The sequence below is a fragment of the Mastigoproctus giganteus genome, chromosome 9 (genome assembly GCF_048544385.1).
Source record: "Mastigoproctus giganteus isolate SK-2022 chromosome 9, ASM4854438v1, whole genome shotgun sequence".
In the NCBI taxonomy this organism is placed as follows: Eukaryota; Metazoa; Arthropoda; class Arachnida; order Uropygi; family Thelyphonidae; genus Mastigoproctus; species Mastigoproctus giganteus.
In genome coordinates, this window is record NC_143583.1 from 84846433 (window position 1) to 84871209 (window position 24777).

General features: G+C 38.4%; 1 protein-coding gene across 1 annotated transcript in view; it reads right to left on the reverse strand.

Annotated features, from left to right (window-relative positions):
- The window catches only part of LOC150080512 (alkylglycerol monooxygenase-like), a 61622-nt gene that overhangs the window by 14202 nt on the left and 22643 nt on the right, over positions 1–24777 (reverse strand). The window contains exons 6-8 of the mRNA XM_090381478.1: positions 23863–23929; positions 18790–18938; positions 4736–4870 (exon numbers count right to left, since the gene is read on the reverse strand). Of these exons, the coding sequence (XP_090237604.1) occupies positions 4736–4870; positions 18790–18938; positions 23863–23929 (351 nt within the window). The remainder of the gene's footprint in view (positions 1–4735; positions 4871–18789; positions 18939–23862; positions 23930–24777) is intronic.

The window sequence follows — 24777 nt, forward strand, 5'->3', positions numbered from 1 at the left end:
TACTGTCAATCTATTGGCCTTTGTCTCCCCCCTAGAGTACTGTATACAGGTCTGGAGGCCTCATTTCAAGAAGGATGTAGAGCTGCTGGAACGAGTACAGAGAAGGGCAACAAGATTAGTGAATGGAACAAAGGGGTGCTCTTACGAAGAAAGGCTTAAAGTTTGCAAATTACAGTGTCTGGAGACTAGGCACCATTGAGGTGATCTGATAGAGGTGTATAAAGCCTTGAATGGTTTAAGCATGCTCAATGCTGATGGGATTCTTCCTCTAGCTCAGAAAAATCACCTGAGAGGGCATAAATTCAAATTGAGGAAAGACAGATGTAGGATAGATGTGCGGAAATTTGCCTTTAGCCAGCGGGTGGTTGGTTGGTGGAACAGACTTCCATCCCTTGTAGTGGAGGTTGATAGCCTAAATAAGTTTAAGGCTCAGCTGGACAGGTATTTTGAACGAACAGAGGGGTGAAGTGGAAGTGGGTTTTTTTTTTTTTTTTTGGCTGATGCTGCATAAGCTTGCTTTCTTGCATCAAATGCCTCTACTAATGCTAATGCTAATATAATAGCACACTATAAGTGAATATGTCAGGTGATTTAAAAATAGAGGTAAGAGTTCATGTGGATGTTCCAGAAGTTTTTTGTAGTAAAGCGCCGAGACATACAGTAACCGAGAAATATAACTTAAAGATAATAAATGAGAAACTGAGTAAAATATGATTTGTTATTTAGACAAAAACAAAGGGCGAGTCCCTTTACTAGAATAAATCAAGCTTGGTTCGATCCAGCGCAGTTTCCTCCTAGTACTAGTTAGGGCATGTAGAACCGTCTCTACCTCTGCCCTACAAATTCTATCTGGTTTAGTATCTTTAGACATATCTAATTTACGGTGGACTTTCTTACTTCATTTGTAAGGGCCTTCCTGCAGAATTGAGTGGAATACAAATTGACGTGTCCTCCAGTCCTAAACAAGTAAACCAACGAATTTTAAATATTCTTTATGACAGTTGGCAACTTCGCTGGTCTGATTCCCAAAACGGTTAAATTACAAAATTATTTATTCCAGAAGTTGCATTTGTTAATATGGTTTACTCTCAGCATGTTTTCTAGCTTTCTTTTAACAGGACACGATTCCTTAAATTTTAAGCTTGCCTATTTCCACCCTTTCAACTCCAAACTTTGTCTTTGCGATTCTGTCGAGGATTCTACCCACGTTCTTTTATTTTGCCATATTTACAATGAATTTCGTTCACATTTACTGTCTGTCACTGGTCCTGTCACACCTGGTCAGGAATCTGTTTTCATTTCATCTCCTACTTTCTTTCAGTCCTTTCAGAATTTCTCACTCTCTGTCTGTCTGTCTTAAAAGGCGACAGTTATTATCTGAATTATAAACTTGTTTTATATTATCGATCAATACTTAACTTAAATTCATTCATAATTCCCAAATTCTTTCAAAACTTTACCAAGCTTCTCCCCTAAATTCGTTAAATTTTAAATTTTAAGGAATGTATTGAAACATTTTATTGTTCCTATTAGCCTGGTAGCACAAATTATATAAGCTGTAACATATTGTATTAATTTAACATTTCGTAAATATACTATGCTGCCACTTTATTAGGTACACCCCTGCTGTACACACAAATGGTTTGTCCCACAATGATGCAGGTCACATGACCACAGTTGTGGATATAAATGTAGCAGAACAACCTTTCTAGTATCAGTCAAGCGTAAAAAATCGTAGCAAGAATGGAGAAAAGGAGTGATCTAACGGACTTCTAACGTGGCATGGTAGTAGGTGCAAGAAGTGCTGGACAAATCATCTCTGAAACGGCAGTTCTCCTGAACTTTTCACGCACCACAGTTTCAAGGGTGTATCGAGAATGGTGCAACGAACAGAAAACATCCTCTCAACGGCACTCCTGTGGAAGAAAATCGCTTGTTGATGAGAGAGGTCAGAGGAGGATGTCTAGAATTGTGCAAGCAAACAGACGGGCCAAATGTCGCACATCACGTCAGAATACAACCTTGGTGCGCAGAAAAAAATATCGGAACGGACCACTAGTCGCACTTTGTCGCGAATGGGCTACAACAGCGACGGCCACATCGCGTACCTTTGTTATCAATGAAGAACAAGAGAGCATGCCTCCTGTGGGCACAGCAACACCAGCACTGGACTATCGAGGATTGGAAAACAGTTGCTTGGTCTGACAACATAATGCACCAGGAACTTCGACTCGTCAGAGTCGAAGTTCCTGGTGCATCATTTTGATGGAAGGCTCAGAATTTGGCGAAAACAACATGAATCCGTGTACCTGTCATGTGCAAGGTGGTGGGGGCATTGTTATGGCGTGGGGAATATTTTCTTGGCACATGTTGGGTCCATTGATACCCATATATTCACATCTGAATGCCACATCGTACCTAAACATCGTTGCTGACGAAGTGCATCCGTTCATGTTGACAGTTTATCCTCAGTCAGATGATTACTTCCAGCAGGATAATGCGCCGGTGTACAAAGCCCGAATCACTATGGAATGGTTCCAGGAACATGACAATGGCTTTTCTTTGCTGCAGTGGCCCGCTCAGTCTCTGGATCTCAATGGTACTCCATTCCTGCACAACCTTTTCAGCATCTTGTTCAATCCATGCCTAGACGAATTCAGGCTGTTTTGAAGGCTAAAGGAGGCTGAACACGCTACTAGGTAGATGTACGTAATAAAGTGGCAGCACAGTGTATGTTCATATTGTGTAAATAGCGTTTAAGTTTATATTTAAATAGCAACTTCTGTCCTTGAATTTTGTGGTAAAGTATGACAATAATATAATTTATGTCATTGTCTTGAAAAAATTATTGCGCTGAACACCTGTTCATGTCTTGAACTGATTGGACATTAATTGCTGGACTAGGACATTTATCAACTGTGATGGTTGCCTTCCCCCCCCCCCTGTTATTTCCTGAATATGTAAATTTTTTTTATTTTTGTATAATTATTTGTATATTTGTTTAATTCCATACATCTTTGTATATTTTGTATCTGTATAATTTTACATATTCTGCATTTGTATAACTCTGTAAATTTTCTGTATAATTTGTTTCAAACAATTTGTATAACTATTTGTTTAAAGATGTATAACTTTCTGTATAATTCCTTCTCTTGCCAACAGTTGAGTCGTTAACTATTTCAGTTATCTATCCATAATTGGTTCCCTTCATTTTTAAAGAAAGTCTAACTCTAAACAAAATTTCATTCAATTTACAGACACAATACGCATGGGTAGTTGAAATTACATTTTCAGGTGACCCTAATAAAATAGTTTAAAAAAAAAAACATACTAGAATAAATATCCTTGCAGGCAGTACAATGGTTATAATATCAATCCTACATCAGGTGGAAAAGACCCGGGTTCGAATTCTGTCAATAATGAGGCGAGGAACTTCTATGGGTTTTTTTTTTTTTTTTCATTCCACGGTTGAGTTAGTTGGTTTCAGACCAGGCCAAAAAGGTTTTGATTCCGAAAACTCATGTTTTTCGTCTAGAAAAATGGGCAAACCGACCAGAGGACACACGCAATTTGTGCAAAGTGGATGAAATTATTCGCGGGTAACCCTAATATGACAATTTTTTTTTATACTAGACTACATTTTTCAAGAGAGAAAAACATCCCCCTTTCTTTCCCATTTATATCAAATAAAATAAATTACAGTAGATCAAATTCATTATTATATTTAAATATTTACATAACGAATTAGATGTTCTTAGATGTTCTTACTCTGTTTTTAAATTTAAATAAATTTTATTCCTGATAAAATGCGAAGGTACATGAAGTTTTAAGCAGGGCTGTAAAATGAACGTAGATTGTGCGATCAACACGCAGGCGTTAAGCCTGAAGGGGCAGCAAAATTTACCTTCGTAATAGCAAGGTTTGACAATAAAATGGCTCATTTTTATGGGCGAATAAAAACCAGGGGCGAAAAAATATAGGATTTAAAAATAATACCTTTCTTTTATATTTATTTATTATCATTTTTGAAACTTTGAAACTGTTAACCGGTGTCACTATAACCTCACCCACTTCGAATTCTGATATCAGAATCGTAGTCAGATTGAAAATTCTAATTCCGGGTTCCTGGGTTCCTGCTTCAGATTTTTAGTCTGATATCACTTGTGCAAGTGAGACTACTGAGGAATACACTCACACACCCCACTATTACTTCACAAAATACTAGCATTTTAAAGGAACACATATCTTTTCATGTTTGAGGAGGATGTGGCCACATTTTCCTTGTTTACATCCCGCCTCTCAAAGTTCGATCACGGACTTGTGAATGCCCATGCACAATAAGAACTAAGAATTTAGGACAACATAAAAACGCCAGCAGTAAAGCACAATTTATTGTAGAAATTGTATGAATGATCTTGACCAACATTCAAGGAATGTTGGTCAAGATCATTCAGTTGACTTGTTCTCTTTTGATTCAGAGGTGTATAGGCCAGCAAACGGTTCTAGCTAAATTAGCATAAAAAATAACATTAATTCACTATTGTAATTTTTAATATAACTCTTCTCAAAGAACCCTATTTTATTTATTTATTTATTTGTGTTAGCCACAGCTTAAATGTTTTTAAATATTAGGAAAGTCAACCAATGGGGTTCATTTGTAAAGGCACGAAATTTGTTCAGTTAACGCTAAATATAAAAATTAATAAATATAATATTTTTAGAGTTAAATTTTTACCTCTGGAATTTCATGAAGATATCCAAGTCGGGGCTTTCCAGGAGACCAACCAGGTCCTTTAAATAGAGAAGATAATTTATTTTCGATGCCTTCTACTTTCCAGAACATTTTCCATACGCGATAGAGTTGTCTAAACTGGAACGTAAAATGATCAGCATATTAATAAGAAAACTTGAACCGTCTTGATGATACAACCAACGAATAAATGATAAAATTTACCTCAATATTCACTTTCAAACACATTAAAAACTACTTATACGTCATTAGCCCATTTTCTCTTACACACTTATACATCAAGGAATGCTAATTTATCTGTGTTAGCCACAGCTGAAATATTTAAAAATATTTTAGCTGTGGTGCTCATATTATGTTAGTTTTTACTCAACTCTTATGTTTACTGACAGATCTGCTGGCGAATTGCATTTTTTCCACTGTGGTTTCAAGCTGCATCTTGAGGACCATCCTCCTGGCGTAAGAATGCTTCGTTTTCTCTCTCTCTGTCTCTCTCTCTCTGCAGCCCATTATATTTTCAAATCTTCAGTTCCCATCCCAACTTTTTCCTACTAATAACACTGCTACACTCGATTCCAGCCGTCGACTGCTTCCTGTTATTTTGTTTTTCATCTGCACCTTTTCCCCATTTTCCCGATTGCGTAATTTCAAATTTGGTGATCCATAATTCAACAATAATTCAGTATTAACCCAAACTACATAAATTCAAATCTAATGTCAACAAGTATCTTCTTTCATCTTCTTAACCTTCAACCCATGCACGGTACTAAGTACTACAGGCAGAGGCGGATTTAACGGCGGGCGCACCGGGCGCGCGCCCTGGGCCCCGACTTCTGAAGGGCCCACACAAAACCCCAACAAATTAGTTGAACATATTAGTTCAAAACTTTGTGATTATTATTATGCTATTATTAATTATATTATACATATATTATATTCAAATTTTATTGGAAATAAAATATTAATAGTACATAATATTTTTTATTTATTTAAAAAAATGGTTAACATGTATTTTTATTTTCCCTGTCTCTCTTTTTTTTTTTTTAAGGGGCCCAATATTTTCTTCTGCGCCCGGGGCCTCAACCGACCTTAATCCGCTCCTGACTACAGGTTGTAATGCCTCTTGTGTTTGGGATTCTCATAAAAAAAAAAAAAAAAAAATTTCCCAACTCTATTCCACATGTTTACAAGATTCCATACTTATCAACTACTTCTTTCTCCTTTTTGACTGAAAATTCTGCATCCCGATAACCTTGTAAAAATTCACATATACAGTATTATTCGTTCGAATAACTCCTCCTTATTCATCAGCAATTGCCCAATGAAAAACTGTTATTACTGAGTGGCTGCCCTTTCCTATTGGTCTAAGCCTTCAATTTTATGTATTCAAATTTATTTGTTTACTGCGCAATTTTTTTTTTTTTTTTTGCCAAAACGAACAAAAACTTGATTCCAATCCGTTTGATTAACGCTTCTAAACCGCTATGTGTGATTTACCTATCTATGTTTGATGCATGCCTCTAATGTAGGTGTTCAAAAGCAACTCCCTCAAGGCGACTTAGTTTTAAGTACATACTGCTTCTATATACCTGTCCTAGTAAATTTAGTGATTCTATAAAGTTGTTTTGTCTTCTGCTTTATGTTCCTGTTTTAACATTTAAATTCGCTGCTTTCGTTCATTGCCTGGACGTTTATTTTTACTTACTGTACTTGTAAGACGACTCTTAGAAGGCTTGACCTTGGGGTAGACAGCGAATGATGAATAGCCCCTGTCCCCTGCTACAAAAAACACCATATAAAAATTTTCCTCTTACAGTGTCGTTCACTCAGAATATCGTTATCACTGTAGCGCGCACTTTTACACAAATTTTACACAAATTTATACTCCTTATAACACTAGTTTCGGTCAGTCTCCCATATGATTTGATAATTTTAATTGAAACAATTTTACTACCCTGATGAATTCTGAATTAATATTGTGGGATTATTTTAATTTTTTAGAAGCGATTGCATTCTAGAGGTGGTGGCACAGCCTCTGTACTTGGCCCATAAACCTAAAGATTTTGGAGGTCGACACATTTCAATATTTTTTAAGGCCTGGTCTGTATACTGTATACAGACCAGGCCTTAATGAAAACTTGCTGCTCCGGTCTACTCGCTGAAACAAAAACCTGCTTTTGGGAACTCTCTCTTACTTTTCGTTCAATGGCAGCAGTTATAATTATAGATAGGTTAGAACTATAGAGTGTTGGATAAATAAGATGGATGAATGATGGTGTATTCCAAAATTCCATAAAATTTCATTTGAGTTAGTAGCGATGGTTATCGCTAGTTATAAACGCAGAAAAAATTAATAATAAAACCGTAACTACAGTATAAAAATCTAAAAAAATATAAATGCAATGGAGTATGAAAATTTGCAGCGTATAGATAATTATAATATAAAAATCTGCTAGAGAAATATTGCTGTTATAACTTAAGACATTATTTCTTATATTAATTGATTTTTTTCTTTTTATGTGATTACCAGAGGAGAAAAGTAGAAATACAAATTATATTTTTTATTAAAAAAATTATCAAATTTACATAAGAGTTACCTCAATCAACCTTTATCGATGGGATTACTTCTCTTCGAAACTCTCCAACTCCGACATTTTATTACGCACGGATTTAAAACGATTAAAATGATATATTCTTCATTAAAATTCAATTAAATACATTCAATAAATTCTCTAAACTCATGAATGACTAGACACCTCCAGGATCACAGTTGAAGACCCCAAACCCATCCAATTCACCACACAACCTCGAGAAATTGAAGACATTGTGTCAAAATTAAAATAAACCTTTTAAAATCCACAAATATTCTAAAATGCGATGATAAATATTAGTTTAAAAATTATTTTCCTTCCTTAAGGCCAAAACTTTTCGACATACTGTCTTGATCATAGGTAGGAATTCGAAGAGAAGTAATCCTATGGATAAAGATTGAGTAACTGTTATGTCAATTTGATAATCTGATTTAAACATAGGACATATTGAGCCATTGTTGCTCTTGGTTTTATAGCATTAAAAAATTAATAAATGTAATATATACAGTGTGTCTTAAAAATACACGGCATAACTTCAGGAATGAGTTCCTCATATGTAGACAATAAAAATATTTCATATCAAGAGTTCCAGAAATGCTTGCTTCTCGAGTTATTAACTGGAATGTCTTATCTCCCTCAGGTGATTTCCTTCTCACAAGGTACTGACAGAATCTGGTGGTTTTCCATTCCGACCATGTACTCAAATCAAGAGCAAGCGGATATGCACTTTATGTACAGTTTGGCAGAGGCAATGATCTGGAGGCTCGTCGTTTGTACCACGAAAGGTTCCCAGAACGAAGATGTCCAGACAGGAAAACGTTTGTAGGTATCCATCGCTGCCTTTGTGACCATGGGACCTTTGCACCTCGTGCTGCCGACAGAGTACGACCAAGATCAAAGACCCCTGAAGTAGAGGGGTGGACCAACTGCCTGGTCTCCACGCTCACTGATTTAAACCCATTAGTTTTCTTCTTGTGGGGCCATTTAAAGTCACACATCAGCTACCGGACTCGGTAGCTGATGTGGAAACTCTCCGCAATTGAATTGTGGCAGTTGAGACAATACGAAACATGCCAGGAATTTGGCATCGTCTTCGCGAGTCCATGAGACGTCGATGTGAGGCTTGTATTCAGGCAGAAGGTGGACATTTTGAACAATTAGTATAAGGGGATAGAACAGTTAAGTGTCATAGACAGATCTTCAAAACTCGGAAACCAAGCATTTCCGGAACTATGTTGATATAAAATATTTTTATTGTCTACATATATAAACTCATTCTTGAAGTTATGCCGTGTATTTTTGAGACACCCTGTATAATTATATTAATTATATATGCCATCCAAGATATTCTATACTCTTTTAATAATATTTCAATAACTAGTAGATAAATGCGATTATACAGTTGTTATACTAGACAAGCAGATTACACAAAAAAATTAATCATTGCTTTACTATGTTTCAACTAAAGGATTTAAAAGCAAGAACCTACAACATCTCTACAATTTTTGGCCAAATTAAATCACACAAGGCAGGTTACCCTATAACGTCACATTGTTTCCTATTAGAATTCTGCCCCTTTTCGTCTTTAGCCACACATTTGTATAATATCGTAAAAACATTTAAACAACCCATCAAATTTGGTATTAAAAACTCGAATGAATTATTTAATAGCTTAAAAGACAAAAAACTTAATGATATGTTATTTTCGCTCGATGTAACTTCGTTATTTACCAACGTCAATGTTGACTACACTTTAGATACCTTTTCTGCCCCGTTTCAGGTATTATAGAAGATACCTTGATGACGTACTGTGTATTTCAGGTTACAGTACCATCCAAGGTATTCTATACTCTTTTAATAACACACATTCCAGATTGCATTTCACGTTAGAAACTGAAGACATTGAAAAAAATCGTTAAATTTTTAAAATTTTACCCTCACATGTGATATGGATTATATTCAGTTTAAAATTTACAGAAAACCAACTAATACTGGTATACACTGGTTTTGGCATTACAAAAGTTACCACCCACTTCACATAAAAGATTGGTAATCCTAAACCAGTTTCTTAATACATATAAATAGTTTATTTCCAAATCTGCATTGAACACAAATACAAATATTAATAAATAGATTCCAAATCCGTGGCTACCCTTTATAAATAATAAGTCCAAGTGAAAAACCGTTCACATAATCCTACACCTACAAACAATAACAATTTAATAAAAAAAAATATTTTATTTCCCCTCCAGTACATAGAGCAATGGTATTTTTAACTGAACAAACTTTTCAAAAATATATAATTTAAATTAGCATGAAAACCAACGAGAAAACTACATGCAGTTTTAAAGTTACTCTATTCAATCTTCCTTTGCATCCCAAACTAACGATTTGGTTTATAATACGAGTATATCCAGTAAAACTGTAATTCTTCATAGCAAGGTTCAACACGGTGCACATTAGAAACGAGAGTTAAGCAACATATCGTATCAGTCTTTGCTTCTCGTTCTTCTGCCTCAGAATTGGCATTCCACGCAGCAAATGAAGGACATGCTTTTTTGTTTAATGAAGCAAAGATTCTTAATATTCAACATAATTGTACAAAACTGCTAATAGCGGAAACTCTCGAAATAAATTTAGACCAAAGCTTGATTAACGTTCTTCGCGTCTCAGTTCAGATTTTTGGTGATTCACACGCATGCTCCAGGAAAGTGACTAATCACTTGTCTTTAAATTCCGTCCAGCATACCACTTTGTACTAACCTGTAATCACGACCTTTTTGTCGAAGTACTGGTTGGTGATTTACTGTATTCCTCTGTGTCAAGTTTGGACCTCTTAAACTATTGGTACCGGATATGTTTGATCATCGATTCTCCTTCGTGTGTAAAAAATACATTTAAGTAATTTTACTAAATTCATCACATAAAAATTTTTATAATAGAGCAGTTGACATTGAAGCTTTTTACAATAGTCCTTGAGGTTGTCACAGACATTCTCTCAGATATGCCAGACAAGCTGTACTTGCTACCTGGGAGTCTAAAACGCTGATGGAACTGATATTCGGGTGACACACAAGTCAAGTGGGCCCAATTTCGGCGAAGTCCAGACGGTCTGTGACAGCCAAATCCTCTGCTTGCACCTTCACGATGGTGGAACTGTTAGTAATCCTGGGTATAATCTCCATGCACAAGTACATGGTGGATGACCACACAGGTGTGAACCAACGTAAGCATGGGTAGGGGTGTGGCGCCCACACCACATGGAGGACCGCCGCCCCTCTATGTTACCAGGCAGTACTAGGTGGTAGATGACTCTCATCAACCGGTGCAATACCACCACTTTGCTTATTGGAGGCTTGAAATGGTGGAACCCATGTTTAGTCTCTAGAGCTAAGTTCTGGTCAACCCTTCCCCATCTCTTCCATCATGCAGTGATTGATGACTTTTGAGGTTATGATGAACGTCGTGGCGAGATCCACTATTCCTTACATTTCGAGGGTACAGCTCTAAAACGGTGTTCGCACGCCAAACGCTAGTTAGTACACCGGACCGAACCTATTGGTAACTCTCTAGGAGGCTTCCGGATCAGCTAGTGTATAATCTTGCTACCTCTACTCTGCCAGATAGTGACTGGAGGGAGTCCGAGTAGTGTGTATGCGGGGAGCATTGTCGAGGCCATGTTATGTCAAGGATCTGGGTATATTCTTACCATGTGTACGCCATATCCAAAAATTTCATTACTTCATACAGCATGTCCCTCCCACTTTTTCTTACTATTGAATACACCATGAATTGTCAAACTAATAGAGCAAGCTTATCTGCGAAAAGATCTACACCTCCCAAGGACTTCCTAATTCATTTCACAAATGTACGTGGTCTCAATTCTAATCTTAACGATGTCCATTTCCACTTGCAGTCTGCCAAACCCCATGTACTTTTTCTGACAGAATCTCAGTTATCGGTTGATTCAACTACTGCTCATCTCAGATGCCCAAATTATTCGCTGTAGATTCCGTTCGCCTCAAAGGTGGTACTTGTGCATATGTCCGTTCTGATATTCCCTGTCAGAGACTTGGCAATTTGGAATCTCCTCTCTTTGATCTTCTCTGGCTTAAAATCTCTTTACCTCATTGTGTCAAATTCATCTGTTGTCTCTACCGTTCTCCCAACTCTACCCATTGTGCAGGGCTCAAGGGGTAGAATTTTTTTCAGCCTGGACTGTACTTGTTAACAGGAGAGACTGCTTCTACAGGGATGGGATACACTTAAATAGAAAGGGTGCAAGAATATTTGCTGATGCTATTGAGGCAGTGTTGGGTGGGTCGGAAAACTGATAGCTTGGGGGGATACAAGGACTAATAGTTTAACAGCAGCCGTAGGCAGAGGTGAAGGTGATTCTTGCACAACTTCTATTAGAATAAGTAGCGACCTGGAGCGAGGGGTGTTGGGGGTTTCAGGGACGGATGTCAGTCATCGTGAAACAGGTGGGTATATGGGATGTGTTAGAGTGGCTGGGAATAGGAATAGGTGCATGTATACTTGCATGTATACCAATGCTAGAAGTATAGTAAATAAATTTGATGAATTTGAAGTGTTGGTCAAGACATCAAAGGCGGATATTGTTGGGATATCAGAGACATGGTGTCACACTGATATAAGGAATGCCGAACTGGAATTTGGGGAGTACAATGTGTACAGAAAGGATAGACAGGATAGGAAGGGAGGAGTTGTTATGCTGTTAATAAAGAAAAACATAAAATCAAAAGAAGTGCGTCCAGTTGATATAGATGAACAGTGCACGGTTGAGTCAGTTTGGTGTGAGATAAGCACTGCGAAAGGAAAAATAAGAGTAGGAGTGTGTTATAGGCCTAATGACTCGAATGAGTACAATGAACAATTGTACAGAGAAATAGAGTGGGCCAGTAAATCAGAATGTCTTATAATGGGGGATTTTAACTTCCCAGATATTGACTGGAACTTGTGAGTTGGGCACCCACACAATAGTCAGACTTTTGTGGATTTATTGGATGATTGTTTTCTGCAGCAGCATGTTCGAGAGGCAACCAGAGAAAGTAACACTCTTGATCTGGTTATCAGCAGTGATCATTCGTGTATTAAGAATTTGCAGATAAAGGAACCACTAGGTGGCAGTGATCACAGTGTACTGACGTAGGATTTACTTAAAGATTTAATTACCATCAGGGGTAAAGGAAAGGGTTTTTGCTTCCGTAAAGGCGAGTACGGTGGTCTCCGACAGTTTTTAAATTCTGTGCAGTGGGATCAACTGACGATGTTACCAACAGTAAATTCTAAGTGGGAAGCATTCAAGGATTAATCGTGGATGCTACTAAAAGTTTCATACCTATTAAGAAATATTGTTCAAGGTTTAGGCCTAAATGGTTGTCAAATGAACTAATGAGACTCGTAACAGAAAAGAAAAATGCATGGGATGCATATAAATTATCAGGCGACATAGAAGCCTATGGCAGATATAAGTTAATCTGTAATCAGGTCACAAAGGAGGTTCGGCAGGTGAAGGCAGATTACGAGAAATCCTTGGTAAAAGAGGCTAAGAAAAACAGCAAGGATTTCTTTACTTATATAAACTCTAAAAGGAAAGGGATGAATCTGATTGGTCCACTTGACATCGATGGTTCGACTGTTGATGATCCTGCTCAGATAGCAAACAAACTGAATGAGTATTTTGCATCTACATTCACACATGAGGAATTATTAAGGTTTGAAAATGGCAGAAGGCTATCAAATTGTAGCAGGGTGCTTAATGATCTTGTAATAACTGAGAGCAAAATGGAAGAGAAATTGTTGAAGTTAAACCTAAGAAAAGCACCTGGGGTGGATGGGATCTATCCAGTTATATTAAAGGAGCCGGCAAAGCAACTAAGCAAACCCTTAGCCATAAATATGAGAGCATCCTTGGACTCAGGGGAGGTTCCCACGGACTGGAGATGTGCAAATGTATCCCCCATTCACAAAGGGGGATCGAAGGGTGACACGAGTAATTGCAGACCAGTTTAACTTCTGTTCCGGGTAAAATAATGGAGTCGCTGGTTAAAGATGTATTGCAGGATCATCTAGACAAGACTGCAGCAATAATTCAGACATGGCATGGGTTTGTTAAGGGAAAGTCTTGTATGACAAATTTGATAGGATATTATGATGTGGTTACAAAGGAACTGGATGCAAAAAATAATATTGATATCATATATTTGGATTTCAGGAAAGCTTTTGACACTGTTGCGCATGGAAGACTATTGTACAAATTAGAGCAGAATGGTATTAAGGGTAAGTTGCTGCAATGGATAAAAGGATGGTTAAGTGGGAGAAGGCAGAGGGTGGTAATCAATGGGTGCTGCTCTTCTTGGACTAATGTTATTAGTGGAGTCCCACAGGGTTCGGTGTTAGGTCCACTGTTGTTTTGTATATTTATCAATGATATTGATGAAGGTATATCAGGCTTAATGTCGAAGTTTGCAGATGATACAAAGGTTGGCATGGTTGTTAATGACAGTAATGGCAGTGTGCTACTGCAACAGGATCTAGATAATTTGGGCACATGGGCTAAGAAGGGGCAACTGAAGTTTAACCTTGACAAATGCAAAGTACTGCATATGGATAGAAGTAACGCCAGAGAAACGTACCAACTGTGTGGTATTACACTTAAGGTGGTAGAAAATGAAAAAGACCTGGGAGTAATTGTGCAGTCAAATATGAAGTTCTCTGAGCAATGTAGCCAGGCTGCCAGGGCAGGTCATGGGGTTTTGTCAATGATATATAGGAATTTTGCTAGCAGGGAGAAGGAGGTGATTGTCCCTCTGTATAAGGCAATGGTCAGGCCACGCCTTGAGTACTGCGTACAGGTCTGGAGGCCTCATTTTAGGAAGGATGTAAATTTACTAAGCGTGTACAGAGAAGGGCAACAACATTGGTGAGGGGAATGAAGGGATCCTCTTACCAAGAGAGGCTTAAGTTCTGCAAATTGCAGTGGCTGGAGACTAGGCACCTGCGCGGTGATCTGATTGAGGTGTATAAGGCCTTGAATGGGTTGAGCACGCTGAATTCTGATGGGATCCTTCAACTTGTTCAGATTACGAACCTAAGGGGCATAAATTCAAATTAAAAAAAGACAGATGTATAATAGATGTGCGGAAATTTGCCTTTAGCCAGCGGGTGGTTAATTGCTGGAACAAACTGCCATCTGTCGTTGTGGAAGTTGATAGGTTGAATAAATTTAAGAAGGAACTGAACAGGCATTTGGAGGGAATGGTGCGATTTTTTTTTTTTTTTTTTGGCTGATGCTGCATAAGCTCATACATTTGCTTTCTTGCATCACATGCCACTACTGCTACTACTACTAACTCCATTAATCACTTGGAACTCTTTGACTTCCTCTCTTTGCAACTTGACTTTCCTAACAGTGAGGTAATTTTCCTCGCAGATTTTAATGTTCACAACTCCAGCTGGCTTCCGTTTTCTAGTCACACCGAACCAACTGGTCGAGATGTTGAGGCTTTTGCAATTACTAATGATCTTGGACACATTGTTCATTCACCTACAAGAATGCCGGACAATCCTAATCATACAGCCAATACTCTTGATCTTTTTCTCACAAACTACCCTTCTAAGTACACGGTCGAAGTGAGAGGTCCTTTAGGCACTTCAGATCACAACTTGGTGATTGTCTCTTCTCCAATCGAACCTTTATCTCATGGCTATTCCCAACCTCGAATTGTCACGCATTACAGGAATGCAAAATGGGATGACCTGCGAGATTTCTTTTCTTCTTTTCCTTGGTCGGATTACTGTTTCAAAAGTTCTGATGTCAACGTTTGCTCAGATCGTGTCAGTGAAATTATTCTTGCAGGAATGGAATCCTTTATCCCACACTCCACTTTAAAATCTCGTCCTTTATCTAAACCTTGGTTTTCCAATAAATGTGCTAAGGCTGTTCAAGAGAAGAATATTGCATATCGTAATTGGCTTGTTTCCAATTCTTCAGTTTCATTTTCTGCTTACACCAAAGCTCGCAACAATTGTAAAGCAGTTATTAATCAGTCCAAACTAGAGTTTGAACAGGCTAAGAGTCGAAAACGTGCTTCTTGCCCTAATGGTAGCCGAGCATTCTGGTCTCTTGCCAAAGCTATTGGCCGCAACTTTTGCCCATCTCTGCTCCCACCTCTGTCCAAACCAGATGGTTCTATTGTCACTTCAGCCAAGGATAAAGCTGACCTGCTAGCATCCCATTTTATTTCCAACTGATGTATTGATTATCTTGGTAAAACACCTCCCACCATTCCCAACACGCTCCATTCAATGCCTCCTGTGGTCTTCCGTCAAAAGGATATCAGAAGGATTTTGATGAATCTTGATGCTAAGAAAGCTCCAGGTCCTGATGGTATTTCTCCACTTGTTCTCAAAAACTGTGCTCCTGATCTTACCTCTATTCTTTGCCGCATTTTTTCACTCTCTTATTCCTAAGGTGTTTTTCCTTCTGCTTGGAAATTTGCTGATATCCAGCCAGTTCCTAAAAAGGGAGATAAATCCCTCCCATCCAATTATCGTCCCATTGCAATTACTTCTACTCTTTCTAAAGTAATGGAGAAATCAATTAACCGCCAACTCTTAAACTACCTAGAGACCTTCCGTCTGATCAACGATCGCCAGTATGGATTCCGTCAGTATCGATCCACTGGTGATATTCTGGCTTATGTTACACATTTATGGACTAATTCAATGGAAAGGTTCGGTGAAACACAAGTAGTTGCTCTTGACATCTCAAAGGCTTTTGATCGTGTTTGGCATAAAGGTCTTCTAAACAAGCTTCCATCTTATGGTTCGCCAACTGTTTTTAGTAATTGGCTATCCAGGTTTCTCTCTAATCGCTCACTGAGGGTGATGGCAGATGGCTCTCTGTCTTCTAACTTCTCCACTAATGCCGGTGTCCCCCAAGGTTCAGTTCTTTCCCCCACTCTTTTCCTCTTGTATATTAATGACTTTCTTCCATTGACTGGAAATCCTATCCATAGTTTTGCTGATGATGGCACATTGCATTCCACTTTCCATTTTGAGAAACCTTGTCCTGCTCAATGAGCATCAATTTCTCGAAAATCTGCCACCAATTTCTTAAATGCCAATCTTCAGGTAATTCTCCAGTGGGGCAAAGACAACTTAGTTGATTTCAACCCTTCTAAAACTCAGTCTTGTCTTATAACTCGCAAAAAGGATTCTCCTGCTCCTATGCTTATCTTTGGTGAAATTCGATTTCTAGGCAAAATGATATATCTCTTTTGGGGATTACCCTGACTTCTAATCTCTCTTGGCACAAGCACATTACAAATATTGCTACCTCTGCATCTAAAAAACTTGGTTTTCTCTTTCGCTCTCGGCGTTACTTTTCTTCCAAACAGCTGCTCACTCTGTATAAATCGCAAATCCGCCCTGCCAGGGAATATTGTTCCCACATCTGGGGTGGTGCCCCCAAAACCTCTCTCAAGCTTCTTGATTCCATTCACAAGAATGCAGTTAGGTTAATTAATGATTCATCTCTAACAGTGTCTCCACTCGCTTTCTCATAGATGTACTGTTTCTGCTGCATGCCTCTTCTACAAATACTGCCATGGGCACTGTTCTACTGAATTGGCTTCTATAATTCCTGCTCTCTCTTTCAAAACCGTCCGAACACGTGTCGCCACCAGCCAACATCCATTTACTGTCCAACTTCAAACGCACAGAACCAACTTTTCATCTTCCTCATTTATTCATTCAACTGCCATTTTCTGGAACAACCTTCCTTCATACGTATTTCCTGAAAATTACAGTCTACAGAAGTTCAAGTCCAATGTCAGCAAATATCTGCTTTCGTCTTATCAACCTCCAACCTAAGCACGGTACTAAGTACTAATACGTCTCGTGTTTGGGGTTCACATAAAAAAAAAAAAAATAATAAAAAATAAATTATTGAGGTAAATCTCTTATGTACTGTTTAATTAAAAAGATGTATAAATATAAAGTAAAAATCTAAAGTAACTGTTTTAACTTTACTGCACGTATCTAACATGTATTCACGCTTTGAGATTTAATAAATTGAACAATCTTAATATATTGTAAACACTGTCGTAATGCAGTTTACTAATTTCTACATGTATTTTAATAAAAACTGATTTATGACATATTTAACGATTCTGCTGTGATTAATATAATAAAGCAAAAGTAATAATTCATGATTTATTTGTTTATTTAGTAAATTTAAAAAAAAAAGCTCTTAAAGCAAGAATTCTATGCGTGAGAACATTTCGTTTCTGTCTTCTGCTATATTGCTCATTCATTTCGCCAATCAACAAACGGAAAAATTTAAAAAAATAATAAAAAAAATAATAATAACATCCCATGCTTCAGCTGCTGTTGTTGTAGTAGTAGGGTTTTGGGAGCATATTAATCCCATAGAACCTCTGTGATTAGGTGAATATCCTGATCCGGCGTTTGGACCCTTCACCACAAACTATTGCAGATCTAGGGTACAAAACACTTCCTGCAATGTTTTAAAGGCCTTATAGCGATGGTTTTCAATCGGTTATAGTAGGGGTATAGGAGCACCAGCGACTAAGGCCATATTGCTCATATATACTGACTAAATTGCGGTTGTTCTGTGGTCGATTTTCTGTTTGCTGGACGAAAAACCGAGTTTCCTTGAAAAAAAACCATGTTCCCCTCGCTTGAGATCAACTAACTCAGTCACATTGTGAAAAATGCCCATAAAAATTCCTCACGCCAACGATGGAACTCGAACGCGAGTCTTTTCCACTCCATGTGGAGATTCTACCAACTGTGCCATCCACGAGGGCAGTGTACCCGCTAAAATATACGAATATCTATAGCCTATGTCAGTGTTTCCCAACCTAGGGTCCGTGAAGGGTTTCTAAAAAAATTAGTTTTTTGGACCTCACCGCATATTTCGATGGAATTTTATAGTTATGTATATTACTTTTATTAATATGTTTGAAAGTGACAAATTGAACTAGGATAACCAATTGCTTTGTTAACTATAAATAAAGAGATTTGTTAGCCATAGATAAAGTAAGTAGGTAAGCGTAAGTAAATGAGATGGTCCCCAGGGCTGGGTAGTGGTCTGCAGAGTTCAAGGAGTTGGGAAATGTTGTGCCAATGTGTTGTGTGTGGCAATTATTATTGCCACACAACAAATCTTACGTAATATCACATTTTATAAATCGCTGCATTATAAGATTAAATTAGGTGGTGTTTAGTTCTAGGTTCCAGAAAATGGCATTTTATTCATTATTAAAATATTCTGTTTCTGCAGTTAGTTATACACTGTATATTCCCTAAATGAGCAGCATGCTCAATTACGGAGTAGATGTATCTTCCTATACTATTTTAGCAAAAATGAAAAAAAAAAATATATATATAGTTATTTACCTGAATAATTATGGGGTTAAAAGTGTTGAGAGGACTTGTAACTCCATAGGCAATTTCTCGTTCATCTTCTTCTTCAAAGGTTCCAAATATACGATCCCAGATGATCAAGAATCCACCAAAATTCTTATCGATGCACCTTCGATTTCTTCCTAATAAAAAATAATATAAATACATAATGTTTCGTCTAAAATATAAAATTTACCAATTCTAAAATTGGTAAATAGTAAATATAGTTATTCTTCTCCATGGAATGCAATAAAATTGAAATAATAATAGTAGTGAAAGGGGGTGATTAGCCCAGTGGTTACGACGCCGGACAACCCATATGATATACCCAGATTCGAATCTCATTAGCATTAGTAGAGACATACGATGCAAGAAAGCAAGCTTATGCAGCATCAGCCAAAAAAAAAAAAAAAAAAAACCCTCCCATTTCACCCCTCCATTCGTTCCAAATGCCTGTCCAGCTCAGCCTTAAATTTATTTAGGCTATTAGCTTCCACAACAAAAGATGGAAGCCTGTTCCACCAATCAACTACCCGCTGGCTAAAGGCAAATTTCCGCACATCTATTCTACAACTATCTTTCCTCAATTTGAAACTGTGCTCCCTCAGGTTCTTGGTCTGAGAAAGAGGAAGAATCTCATCAGCATTCAGCTTGCTCAATCCATTCAAGGCCTTATACACTTCAATCAGATCACCTCGCAGGTGCCTACTCTCCAGGCGCTGCAATTTGCAGAACGTAAGCCTTTCTTCGTAAGAGCACTCCTTTGTTTCCCTCACCAATCTGGTTGCCCTTCTTTGTACTCATTCTAGCAACTCTACATCCTTCCTAAAATGAGGCCTCCAGACTTGAACACAGTACTTTAGATGTGGCCTGACTGCCTTGTATAACGGGACAATCACCTTCCTGTCCCTGCTAGCTGCTCAGCGAACTTCATATTTGACTGCACAATTACCTCCAGGTCTTTTTCACTTGCCACTTCTCTGAGTGTAGTACTACACAGTTCGTATGTTTCTCTTCGGTTATTGCTACCCATATGCAGTACTTTGCATTTGTCAATGTTAAACCTCAGTTGCCATTTCTCAGTCCATTTTCTCAAGTTATCTATATCCAGTTGGACTAGCATACTGTCTTTACTGTCGTTAACAACCCCGCCAACCTTTGTATCATCTGCAAACTTGGACATTAAACCCGATATACCTTCATCTATATCACTGATAAATATACAAAACTAAAATGGGCCCAACACCGAACCCTGGGGAACTCCAATAATAACATTTGTCCACGAAGAGCAGTGTCCATTGATTACCACTCTCTGTTGTCTAGTTAGAATCTAGTTTTGCCCTAGATTCTAATACATCAGAAGCTAGGGCAAAAATACCAGTTGATCAAAAAAGTGTACCGTATTACAAATACAACCCCAGGCCGTACTAGAGACCATAACCGTCATCGAGAAAAAAGAAATAGCTAGCTACCTGATCGACATAGCGGTGTCCAACACCAGCAACTTCTGAGGACATACTAGAGTTCAATATACGAAGAAAACCAGGAAGTGCACAGACCTAAGACAGGAAGTCAAAGAAATGTGGCATATGGAACAAGTAATGACCATCCCACCAGCATGGTACCAAACAGTCTCCATAAGAAGCTAGCAACAATAAGTTTCCCTGAGAACACTTACATGAAACTCCAGAAACCCGCGCTCCTGAACCAGGAAGTTCCTCGACCAATAATAGAGAGAGAGAGAGAGAGAGAGAGAGAGAGATAATCTTTTATTACCCTTCACGGCCATAAAGCCAGGGGCTTACAGTTTCCCAAACTTGGGAAAATTGAACAATAATTTACAAAAAGGTAATTTTACAAAGAAAACATATTATAATACAAAGGAGAGAACTCCTTACGAGAGTTAAATCTGCTTGAGCTGGCTTAACATCGAGATAAGAGCACCAGCTCAATCAGACAGGAACAGGTGCAAGGTATACATCAGTCATTGCTGATTAGTCGTACTCGTCATAATTTTTTTCCGGTAAGTCCGGTCAGCAGCGAATTTGTTCAGGTCGGCGTCCAGTGCCTGGGTTTGCTTGAGCATCTGCTGAGGAAGGAACCTGTCCGAGAGATGGAGTCGTGCTGAATGCGAGTAGAGCTCGGGATTGGCCCTAAGGGCAGCAGGGGGGATCCTCCAGCCACAGGTATCCCAGAATGAAGGTGTTGCCATTATGCCTGTTATCATCTTGACTGTTGCTAGGAGGCGTTGGTCATCGATTAAGGTGGGAAGCCGTGGAATTCCGAGAGAGTTGGCAAGCTGTGTGGTACGAATCAGAGCTGGAAGGTTGTGCTTCCTGTTGGCCCACTTTAGGAGCCAGAATTCTGTGGCAAAGAGTGGTTTCTTTATTGACGGTGCCGCTGACGCCCAAATTTCAGCAGCATAGAGTAAAGGTGGAAAGATAACTGTTCTTATGTACCTCACGGTTATCTTTTTGTCTGTGATATGAAGGAGATGCTGTTTTGCTATCCACCGGAGTCTTGAAGCACGTGTGAGGAGCATATCCATGTGGGCGTTGAATCGAAGTTTTGGGTCGAATACAACGCCCAGATCACGATGGCTGGACACAATTGGGATGAGGGTGTTGCCGACCGAAGGCTGGAGAGAAGAAGGAGTTTGCTTCAATGAATACACCATGAATTCGGACTTAGCAGGATTTATCTTGAGCCCAAACTGGCAGAGGTAAGATGTGACTGTGGTGAGAGTGTTGTTAATTTCCACTTTTACCAGATCTAGGCCTTGACCGGGAATGATGGGAGTGAGTATCTTGATATCGTCCGCATAGCTCAGTAGACATCGAGAATGTGCAACCAGTGGGAAGATAATGGATGAAAACAGAAGGCCCGAAAGGACCCCTCCTTGTGGGACTCCTGCGGTGACGGATCTAGTAAGGGTGCGATCTCCTGTATGAAGCTTTATAACTCTGTTATTCAGAAGAGAGGAGAGAAAGCATAATATGTTCCCTGTGATCTGGAAGTGGCATTCCAGGAGAGTGAGAAGTTGGTTTACTTGGACGGCATCAAATGCAGCCTCAATGTCTAAGTAAGTCACAGCTAGTTCCTGCCTATTCTCCAATGCTGACAAGATAGTATTCGTGGTGGCTAGCAGATTGGTGATCGTTGATCTGTTTGGAAGGGAGTAGTGAATTTGGACTGGATTACTGGGCAAGATCTGCTTAGTGAGGATGGGGAGTAAGGCCTTCTCCAGGAGCTTCAGCAGGCTGGAGGAGTTAGAGATGGGTCGGAAGTGTTTAGGTTTCGATGGCGACTGAACTTTGGCTAAAGGTTTGATGAGATAGTTTTTCCACTGCTGTGGGAAAATTTTGTTCGAGAGTAACTGGTTGAAGATAATTAAAAGTGGCTGAATAATGTACGGACTTAGGCATTTGAGCATGAATTGGGGAACTCCATCATCACCGGTGGTAGACGAGGCAGGTAGAGAATTGATGGCTACGATCAGATATAGTAACCAGACATAACACCACCTCGCGCACATGATTTTATTCTTCTCAGACCACTGTTGTATTGACCGTGCTTTGTGAACGGAACGTTATTATGCTGATACAAATACAGCCCTTCTCCACAAAATTCCCACAATTCAGGTTTAGAAGAATTGCTCGGATGTCACAATTCAGCCTAATAGGAATTGTGATATCCTGAATCATTTACTTTCTTAAATGAAGTAAATGAACTGTTTGTAGCTGTTAGTCTTGAAGAATCCAGTCGGCCGCTAGATCCCGCTACTGATTTATATAGTTACGCCTGTTTTACCTAGTTCCATATGAGGAAAAGCACCTTTTATCGATCAGACAAATTCAATATTCTATGCAAATATTCCATCTAATAAGGGATTATTTTAACAACTGTTCTATCACTGTGTCTTCTAAATATCAGTTTGTCCACAGGTCGGTTTCCCTTGGTAGCACCCATGAATCCATCCTTGTTAGATGGTCTGAAACCATGTTTCTGATAATTGGCTATCAAACACAAACGAGGTCAGTAACATTCAGCGAACTGAATATGCCGACGACCTCACTAACGATAACTTTCCTTCTGAAATTGATTTTAGCCAACAACGTCATCTGTGAACTTTCGTCTTGGATTGCACCGAATAAATTGAAACTTTCATCTGTTAAATCGAAATGATTTTCTTTCGAGCGCAAATTAGAGAATAACCAACCTCCAACTTGAGAATAAATCTTTTCCTCAGGTTGGAGGAAACAATCTAGCACAAGATGTTGGAGGAAAAATTTCGGCCAAGAATTCAGACTTGTAGTACAGTGTCTGTCCCTACTCTTACAACTCTTATGGTGCTCTCCCCCTTAGAACTCCAGTCTGTGCCACTCATCAGAAGAGGCATTCCAACAGATTGTCAGGAAATCATTATAAATACAAAATGCTGATCCGAAATCAGAGAAAGCTAGGCGCGGGATATTTTTCTTCTTCTTCGCTAGCGAGAGGGAAATTACCCTCCACTGAAAAATGTCTTATAAAAAATTGTTTCCTAAGGTCATTTTTGCCACAACGAAGCACAAACGAAAAGTATTTTGATATTTTAGATGGCTACTGCCACCTACTGTGTAAAATACCAACAAAAATATATATAAAAAAAAAAAGATTAGTGAAAAATTGGCAATTTTCCGGCATCCATTTTTACCGCTCACACCTCCCTTGATATTCGAAACACTTTACTCTGTAAGAACGATGCCAAACAACCAACCGTTGGGCCTCTTCGCGTGGTGGCGAACCAGGTGCATATACTTGAATATCCAGTATAATGGACTGAAAAAGACCAAAAAGGCTTGAGTTTGGTCAATGACGCGAATAATTTTTATGGATATTTTTCATGGCTGAGTTACGCCCATTTCTTTATCCTGATTAAATTTTAATAGAACTGTGACGTATCTAAAGGCTTCAATACATCCTAGCTCAAGTGAGAACAAGTGTTAATTCTTATCTTACACGAGGAAATATACTGAAGACAATAATTACATTGATTTGAAATATTTAGAAGGTGAAAAAAATTACCGTGATGAATGCGGTGGTGGCTTGGCGTTACAAATATGTATTCCAAGAATCCCATCTTTCCAATGAGCTATTCAAGAGAAGGGAAAGTAAACAAAAATTTAATATACGAACTGGTTAACTCCAAAGTTAACTGATAATTATAAAAGGATGCAAGTAAATATTTTATGTTTAATATTTAAAGTATTCAGTGAAGGACGAAAACAAGCTACTTAAGATTAGTATTTGAATCAGTTAAATTATAACCAATTTTATATTATGGATGGCCCAGAACAAATACCACACTTTGACCTGTTTTTATGAATGAAATGATTCGTCTACTGTACTCACCTGAAATTTGTGTCTCCGTATTTCTATAATATCCAGAATGAGCCACACAGATGACTATTAGATGCTTAGATGAAGACCCCACAAACGTCGACATCCATTGGAGATCCACTCCTCCCTAATTGTTAGCATGCGTGATAGCACCAAAGTGAAAACCAGAATTAGCACCAGGCATCTCAACACTATAAAATTGTTCCTTTTTTTATGCTGGTACAAATATCCACTGGTAACTATACCAGTTAACAACTTCCTTGTAATTATTCTTACGACAGCTAATATCGCTGCGCCCAGTTAGTTACGGACGGTGATTTTTTGAGGCTATATGTGTACCAATGATTACGTATGCTACTCGAGAACTACAGCCAGCTTTTTGAAATAACGTTTCTAACTTTTTCTTCAAAAAATGAAGTAGAAGGTTATGCAATAATACCAAGTCAAGAATTACCACAAGAGAGAGAGAGAGAGAGAGAGAGAGAGAGAGAGAGAGAGAGAGAGAGAGAGAGATCATTCTTACGTTAATTAGCATTAATAGAGGCATTTGATGCAAGAAAGCAAGCTTATGCAGCATCAGCCAAAAAAAAAAAAAAAAAA